Source organism: Bombus impatiens, unplaced genomic scaffold (assembly GCF_000188095.3).
Source record: "Bombus impatiens unplaced genomic scaffold, BIMP_2.2 scf_0044, whole genome shotgun sequence".
NCBI lineage: Eukaryota > Metazoa > Arthropoda > Insecta > Hymenoptera > Apidae > Bombus > Bombus impatiens.
Window position 1 is genome coordinate 1730089 of NT_176463.1, and position 9275 is coordinate 1739363.

The 9275-nt window shown below is 26.5% G+C and overlaps 2 protein-coding genes across 2 annotated transcripts; both read left to right on the forward strand.

Annotated features, from left to right (window-relative positions):
• On the forward strand, positions 1-5544 carry LOC100744045 (serine/threonine-protein kinase VRK1). Its single transcript, XM_033323321.1, has 11 exons — positions 1-283; positions 1357-1527; positions 1686-1811; positions 1883-2079; positions 2157-2400; positions 2481-2681; positions 2850-3073; positions 3145-3395; positions 3479-3612; positions 3710-3985; positions 4054-5544. Exons 2-10 carry the CDS (start codon positions 1362-1364, stop codon positions 3775-3777), a joined length of 1611 nt encoding a protein of 536 aa, XP_033179212.1. The 5' UTR covers positions 1-283; positions 1357-1361; the 3' UTR covers positions 3778-3985; positions 4054-5544.
• Positions 5545-6018: 474 nt separating this feature from the next.
• On the forward strand, positions 6019-9119 carry LOC100744161 (ephrin type-A receptor 3-like). Its single transcript, XM_003485207.4, has 4 exons — positions 6019-6569; positions 6672-6826; positions 6898-8636; positions 8725-9119. Exons 1-4 carry the CDS (start codon positions 6403-6405, stop codon positions 8791-8793), a joined length of 2130 nt encoding a protein of 709 aa, XP_003485255.1. The 5' UTR covers positions 6019-6402; the 3' UTR covers positions 8794-9119.
• Positions 9120-9275: the final 156 nt, after the last annotated feature.

Here is a 9275-nt window from a genome sequence, read left to right on the forward strand (position 1 = left end):
AATAAAATAATATAGCGGGTTTTTTATTGTCAATATTAGCGTTATTTAAATGCTTAGTCAAGAAGATATAAATTTAAGGACGCCCTCTTCAGTTGATCGGTTTCCGTTAAACTCCTTAGTTCATGAAATGGCAGTGTGGTGTATTCTTACGCTAGGTGAAATCTTTTTGGAGGATAGTCAGAGTTTCAAAACACAAAAAAGAAATACTTTAAATTATTAAAGATTCCGATGTGCCAAACAATTAAAGAGATTTTGTGCGATGTCCTTTAATCCGTCTTCTAAGGTATACAAGCTAAAATGAAAGAGTATTTCATGCTTTTTATTAGTTAATTATTTTAGTTGACAGTTGAACATGGAATCCTTAAAATTATATTTTTTTTGTTTAATTTACACAAATAGGAAGTAATATTTTGAAAACCAAGGTAGCAAGTTATATATGAACTCTTGGGAAAGTACTAGAAAAAGCGAAGACAATTTTTATGATAATATTTACGTAATTTGTATTTATTAGAAACCTTATTAGGTAGTATTTAAATAATGCATTTTCTACTGCATCAGTGACGACTGTTGTACAAAAATATAGAATATTTCTACTTTTTTCATCACTACTATTGTACTGTAGTATTGAATTATAAAATTAATTATTATATAGTAATGCATATCTATCTATCAAATTATTATTTTATTTAATTAAAGGGATAAATAAGATAAATTTAATTACATTTATAATACAAAATGGAATTGTTTACAGTATAGGTTATATATATTCAAATATTAATTTGAATAAAATGTATTATTATTTTGGTGTAAAAGTTTAAAGATTTTCATAACATTTCATAACATATATTACATATATTTGTAATTTCATAACATATATTAAAATCTTCTATTCAGTTTAAATATATATATAAAAATAATAATTTTATATGTTTCAGTACATAAATATATAACTTTTCTTTTGTATAATTAACAATGTGTATACATAATCAAAAAATAATCAAAAGGATTATGTATTTATATATAAACTCATTGCATTCAACCAGATTATACTTATTTTTTATATCTTATTTATATTGAACATTTCTAATAGTGTATTCATAACAAATATAAAATTTAAATATAGGTTAAAATATAATTTATTTTATATAATATTTTAATTCATATAAACAATTATTTGCAGTTATATGATCATTTTATAATTTTATGTATAGAAGAATTTTCTTGTGAAATTATATAGAATTTATAATAAACTATAATATTGTCCAATTTTTTATTCTTAATAAATAGTTAATATTTCCATCATAGTATAGTGTACAAGTTAATAGAATGTTGAATTTTATATAAATAACTATATAGCGATAATGGCACCAAGACGAGGTGAAGAGATATCTGTTAAAAGAGTAGCAGCATTAGGTTGCAAATTACCTGATCAATTGCCAGCTGGGGAAATATTAACAGATATTACTCAAAACAAATGGAAACTAGGACATGCAATAGGATACGGTGGATTTGGTGATATATACTTAGGTAGTATTCATTACTCAAATACCGTTTGATTGAAATAAAATTAGTGCCAACCACGATCAAACAAACAGAAACATATTTTAATAAATTATTTAAATGTTGTATTCACTATTTCATTATCTGTTGCTATTAATATTAAATTTAAAAATTTTACATTACAGCATCAAATGACATTAATGCTCCAATTGGACAAGATGCAAAGTATGTGATAAAAATTGAACCACATAATAACGGTCCACTATTTGTTGAAATGAATTTTTATATAAGAGCAGCTCGTAAACATATGAGTAAGTAATTTAGTTGTATATAACATATATAATCTATGTTTCATATATATCTCCATTATTATGAATTTTAGTTGATACCTGGTGCAAATCACAAGGAAAAAGACGAATAGGTGTTCCAACATATGAGGGATCTGGTTCTCACATATATCGAGGGCAAAAGTATAGATTTTTAGTAATTCCAAGATATGGCATTGATATTGGAAAATTGTTTATATCAAATGGGAGAAAATTACCAATTAAACTTGTTAACAGGCTAGCTGTTCAAATGGTACTTTACTATAAAAATAGAAAATTTAGAAATTAGTTAATGATTTTGTAATTTCATTATTTTTCATATTTTTATAGTTAGATGCACTTGAGTATATTCATAGTCAAGGATATGCTCATGCAGATGTTAAAGGATCCAATATTTTATTGTCCTTAAGTGCAGAAGATATAACAACAAAAAAATTTCAAGCTTATTTGGTTGATTATGGATTAGCTTATCGTTTTCGTACAAGCGCAGGTGTACATAAGCCATTTGTTCATGATGAAAGAAGAGCTCATGAAGGAACATTAGAATTCACATCAAGAGATGCACATCATGGAAGTGAGTTTTATAAATTTGTTATATTTCATTTTTTACAACATAATTACACTTTAGTTTATTACAAATTAATATTACTGTAGCACACTCAAGAAGAGGAGATTTAGAAACATTAGGGTACAATATACTACAATGGCTGTGTGGCAAATTACCTTGGGAAAAGGAAGATAATAGTGTAACATCAGCAATGGATCCAGAAGAAGTCCATGCACAAAAAGAAATTTTACTTTCAAATTTATCATTATTTATGCATAAATGTTTTCCTTATAAAAAAGAACCACCTGGTAAGTTATTGTACTTTGTATATCAATATTTCAAATATTTTTAAATATGAAAAATAATGTAAACCCATTCTACTTTAATTAGACAAATTGCTACTTTAAAAATATTCATGACTGATATATTTAATAGATTTTTAAAATTAAATATTAATAATTAATATTTTTTACCAGCTGCCATTATGGAATATATGAAATATATTACTGAATTGGGATTTGAAACTAAACCTAACTATTCCTATCTACGTAGTTTATTTCAGTCTGGTTCTAGGCAAAAAAATGATGTTCCTACATGTTTGCACCCTTTAAGAGAATCTAATGAAAATATTTCTTATCCCATGTCTTTCAAACGACCGTACTTACGAGAAAGGAAACCTTGTAGACCTGTAAATGGCGAGGTATACTTTTACATTCTTTGTTAGTATTAAATCTTATTTCATAATAAAATAATATGCATTATTATTTTTAGATACGCATAACTCGAAATACACAACCTAAATATCCAGTTGAACGAAAAGAATTTTGTTGGGAAGCAGTGCTAGCGCTTCATCCTGATAAGCTCGCAAAAATTAGTCTACAAACTCCACCTTCACCACTTACACCACCTCCTTCTCCACCTCCTCCATCCTTACCTACATATGCCATGTTAAGCGTAATTCAGAGAATGAAAGAGAAACAATCAGGCGCATTTCGACATAAATCTTTACCAAAAACATTAGAGTGAGTATATTTAAATTATAACAGTACATATAAATTATAACATATAAACAATAACAGTGTAAAATAATTCTTTTTTTAAACAGAGATCTTAAAACAAAGTGGATGACACCAGCTATGGAACAAATAGTTCAATTAAAAAAGAAAAATTCCTTGACAACGCTTTCTTTAGCGAAGGTTTCACCACGTGTGACACGCTCCCGAGGGGCTCAATTAAAACGTAAGATATTTCTCAAATTTTTCTTATTTATGTAACTGTACTTTTATCTATATATTATATATCTACGTTTTTTAATTCATTATATATGATCTATTAGGACTTGGAAATAAAAAATCTTACAAACAAATACAAAGCAGCAAAAGAAAAAAAGGTCCCTCAACATGAGTATGACAAACTTCGCTAAATATTATACGTTTTCATTCCTTGAACAATGGAATCACAAACGAGTTATCTAAATAATGAATGAATTAAGTATTATTTCCTATTAATTCATTTAGATTTTGTAAGAATATACTCTTGATTAAACTCCTGTTTAAAGGACAAAATTTCATTTATTAGGAATGTCTCAGGTGTATTTAGAGCACCAACTTTTGTAAGACTGCTTATATATCATGATTTATTGTTTAACAAACTGTATATTAATATAAGATTTTTTTTTAGTAACTATATCTCGAACAAATGATTATAAATAATTCAGTGGACACTTAAAAAAATTATATTGCTTCCTTTAAGAACATAATTTCAATACAATTCAAAGAAGACTTGCTAACAGGCACAATAATGAGAAATCGTTACTTTTGCATATAAAAAGTATGCAATTTAATGTCATAATAAACAAGTGATCTGAATGTTGCATCGAAAACACATTTCATCAACTTTTAAGAATTATTTGTTTATTTTATAAAATGAGTCAATAGCATGATATGCTGAATAGATAATGTCAATATTTCATTAAGTTGCTTGATTAAAATAAGGTATAGCTTTAGTGTCTAAATTATATTTCATCTTTTTTTCTTTTTTATTGCTATAATTATTTTGTAAGTTATAATTGACTGTGAGTAAACTATTTTATTATATTCGGACATTGCTAAAGTAATCTAATACTTTGATTTTGTGAGCCAGTCCTAAATGAATTAGTCCTAATTCTCATAAAAATGTAGAGGTTAATTTATTAGCAAAAATTACGTAAAAGATTTCTTCGAAGTATCACGATATATATTCAAGCATAGAATCCCTAAATATTGTCTATAATATAAACGAAGTTGTAGTATACTTTGAAATAATACAATTAAAAGTAGTGAAATGTAGGTAAAAATAATACAACTGTAAACTGTTATTAATTCTCAGTATTAAGCCATTAAATGCTTACATATGATTAAAATATAACAGTTTATATTTGTTATTATAGTTATACAATATATCAACAGGAATGCGTGTGTAGTATAAATAATATAACTAATATTTTTATTTGGTTCTAGATTTTATATATGTACAACATGTAACTAGAAAATACACAGTTATGCTTCTAATATGTTGCAATATCTCATGTAATATTATTTTATGTCATTTTTTAGTAGAACTTAATCAAACTTGTATTGATTCAGATCTAATATTTACATAACATTGTTACATGAAATACAATTGATACTTGTATATATTTATATCATAAGAGCCATGTATAGATGGAACCGTCGATTTATTTACAGTAAATTTGTGATAACTAATTTGTATTTTTTTAAGTTACATGTACCTGTGCCAGAAAAGCAGTGTTGTTAAAGACTTAAAAGTGTATTGTAATTAAATAAATACATGTGCATTTGTAATCTTTTTTATAATGCTAGTATTTCATCATATTCTGATTTATTATATGTCACTAATGTAAGATACCTGACATGAGCTTTTTTTATTTTCATGAATATTATTCTAATTTAGTTATAGAATATGTGATTAAACATTTACTATATTAAGCAAACATTACATATATATTTATTAACAGCACTGCACAAGATTCTTAAAGTATTGTCAACAAGATTATTATAAAAAGAATATAATAAAATTTACTTGCTAATTTGTATTGCATTCTAATCAGGACGATTACTAATAGTATGAATGAATAATAAATAAATAGCAAAAATAATGCATATATACCAGGTATAGAATTTAATTATATGTGTATGTTATCATACATTTTATATATTATTGTATATTATATTTGAAAAAATATAAAATGTAGTATATAAAATATATTGTTTAAATAAATTTATTTAATTATCTTTTATTTATAGTTACATACTTATTAGTTAATGATTAATATTATTATTGGTAAGATAAGATATTAAAATTATTTTTTGATATGATATGATTACATTAAATGGAAGGAAATTTATTGTACTTTGTCACTATATAAAATTTATGACTATTTTAATGAAATTATACTCAACTTTTTACTTCAAAAGATCAAAGTATAAAATTATTATAAGTATCAAAATGAAATAAAGAAAAGGTGTCCAAAGATTTTGTAAAGAATAAATATTAAATACAAAAATGACACGATATTTAAAACTAATATCTAATATGTATGCTATTACAATATCATTTTAAATTTTAAATATTACTAGCGCCACAAGTGAATGAACATTAATCATAATCATAGTAATGGGTATAGGTAGTAAATAAGTATACGTACTTAGATGCTACCACACCCGTGAAATATTTTGTGACTTTTAATATCTCATTCAGTACAAAGATTCTTAAAAGTTGTCACTAATAATAAAAATGATAAAAAGCCAAAGACTATATTGTTTTATCTTAATAATTACGAAGAATAAAGATCAGTGCACAGTTAACCTTATTTCTTCGTTTTAAATATAATGTCACCATTCATTTAGTGATTCAGATTTAAACTATTCTGAAAGAACGTCACACTAATATCTGCAATGTACTTACAATTAGTAGTATAAATAAAAATTGAATTATAGGAATTGTATTTATAAAACATTACAATATATAATGATAATATTATTTCTACTTTTCTATTTCTGTGATCATATACTTAGTCAAAAATATGAGGGTTGTTTTCGAAGTTCCGCGTTGGATCCCGATTTACCAACCTTAATATTAAATCATGCTAATACACCTACAGAATGTATCAAAGAATGTCGTTCACGTTATTATATGTAAGTTATTGTTATAATATTACTATAACGTTTGTTACAAATGTTATAATATTTAATATTTTTAAAGTAAAATTTAATATTAATTCACATTAAAATTAATAGGTTTGCAGGATTAATGAATGGTCAACAATGCTTTTGTGGTAGTAGGTACGGTAGGAGAGGTATATCTACTTCTTGTACTTTTCTTTGTATTGCTGATCAGAACAATTATTGTGGTAGTCAAGATGCAATGAGTATTTATTCGACTGGACAAACAGGTTTATTTTTTAAAAATACTATGTACTTTCATTCTATTTTGGTATTTATAAACTTAAAAACATATATTCAGGTCCTAGTCCACCAAGGAGTGCACAAATAATTCACAGTGGATTTAATAATTTGCAAATTACATGGGAACCGCCTAATATCAGAAATGGAAATATTACATCTTATACTTTAAAGGCAGTGGTTGTTGAAACATTTGCTTCAAATTTAGTACCAGCCGTAGAAAGTCAGATTCAAGGAGGAGCTTCAAATAGTACCATTTTACAAGGCTTACAACCAGGCACAAAGTATAATGTATCAATCACTGCTGCAAACACCCAAACAGATAGTGAACCTACATATATTTTGGGATGGACTTTAATAGGACCACCTAATAAGCCAATAATGCCAAAAGTAATAGAACAAACAAGTACCACAATAACTGTTTTATTATCAGAGGGAAGTAGTGAATATGGTCCTGTTAGTACCTACCAAGTATTTGTTTGTCAACCTGGTACAATACCTCCATCAGGTCCTAATGTAACTTATTACAATTATGAAACATCAATACAGCAAAGTCTAGGATATTATATTACTGGAGAATTTGAATCTTCAGAATTTTACAAATATACAAAATTTATAGTAGGAGATGGAAAAATGATTGGCGCATATTATAATGCACCATTAAATACTCAAGTAATGCCACAAATAGGCTTAACAGTAGTTTCTAAATTTCAAAGACAAGTGCAGTACGCTTATTCAGATCTAATTAATAAGCTGACAATTTATAATGAAAGTGGAAATAACAGTCTAAATTTGACAATTTTTATACTATGTATTGCAATTGCTGTTTTGGGAACGTTACTTATAGTTTCAATAATACTTTATTTAACATTGCAAGAACGCCATGAAAAGTTTCGGATAAGGAAACTTCCAGAGCAACAAGAACTTACATTGCAAGGTCCATTGTACGAAGTTGACAATTTAGCATATATTCCAGAGGATGTACCTGAAAGGGTAAATCATTATCAAGAACTGAAAAAGAAGGTATGGATTATACCACAAAACTTATTGATGATTAATGACACTACGATACGTAGAGGGCGATTTGGGACAGTACATACAGGTGTTATTCAAAAAAATGACAAATCCTGTAGTGTAGCTGTTCATAGTATAGCTGACAAATTATTGAAAGTATCTGACAAAAGACATATGTTACGAGAACTAGATGTTTGTATTAAAGCATCTCCTATGAAATATCTTGCAGATCTTATAGGAACATGTGAAACTCATGATACATTACACGTTGTACTTGAATTACCACCTCAGACATTAAAAAATTGTCTATTAGCTGCCAGATCTGGGAACACATTTCCTGTTGAACATATTCTACCTATAGGATCTATGATAGCATCTGCTTTACAACATCTTGAAAATTATAAAATTATACATGAATATCTTTGTGCACGTAGTGTAGGTCTCTCAAATGAATGGATACCTAAACTAATGGGACATGGAATATCCAAATATGCTTTAGAAGATATAAAATATACTCGATGGATGTCTGTTGAGTGCCTTGGTAATAGAAAAAAACACCAACCAGCAGTAGTCTGGGCTTTTGGTGTACTTTTGTGGGAAATGCTTAGTATGGGTGGTACACCATATTCTAATTTTTCGCTTGATAGTGAAGTGGAAGAAGCAATTGAGCAAGGAGTTAGATTACCACAACTACCAGATACTCCTGATCCACTTCACGAAGTTATGTTATCTTGCTGGAATATGGAAAGTCAGGAAAGACCAACATTTGCAGAATTAATAAGATTGGTAGGAATTATGTTTCATTTTATTTTAAATGCATAGAAATAAAATATTTTCTATTTCTTGGTCTGACTATCCCATTTTGCATTTTCAGGAAACCTTAAGCATTTGTCCAGTCACTGCAATTACTGAACCATATATCCCAGAATTAGAATTAAATTAATATCATTAATAAATAAGTGTTCATATTCATGCATTTACGTGACATTATATATTGTATATAACAATTTTGTTAAATATCTTTAAAACCTATTTTTATGTATTCTAAAGTTACCGTTGCATGTAATTTGTGTATACTAGATTTTATATTTTTTTTATAACTTTTTTATACTATAGATTTTTATTTTATACTTCCGTATTTTTTTCTTATAAAACAAAGTATTATAGAAGTATTATTAATACCTTTCCGTCCACTGAAGTGAAATCGAAAAAGCGTACGATTTTCATAAAATATAAATTTCTACTTAAAATATAATATAACACAAAGTATTCCTACTTTAAACTTTAAACACTCATAGGTAATGATTATCTGTTTTGTGTTAAATTTCATAATAATTGAAAAAAAACTTCTTAGCATAATACTTTAAATTTTATATTATTGTAAAACACTCGTAGTTTTATTGAAGAAAAAATTTTCATATTTTC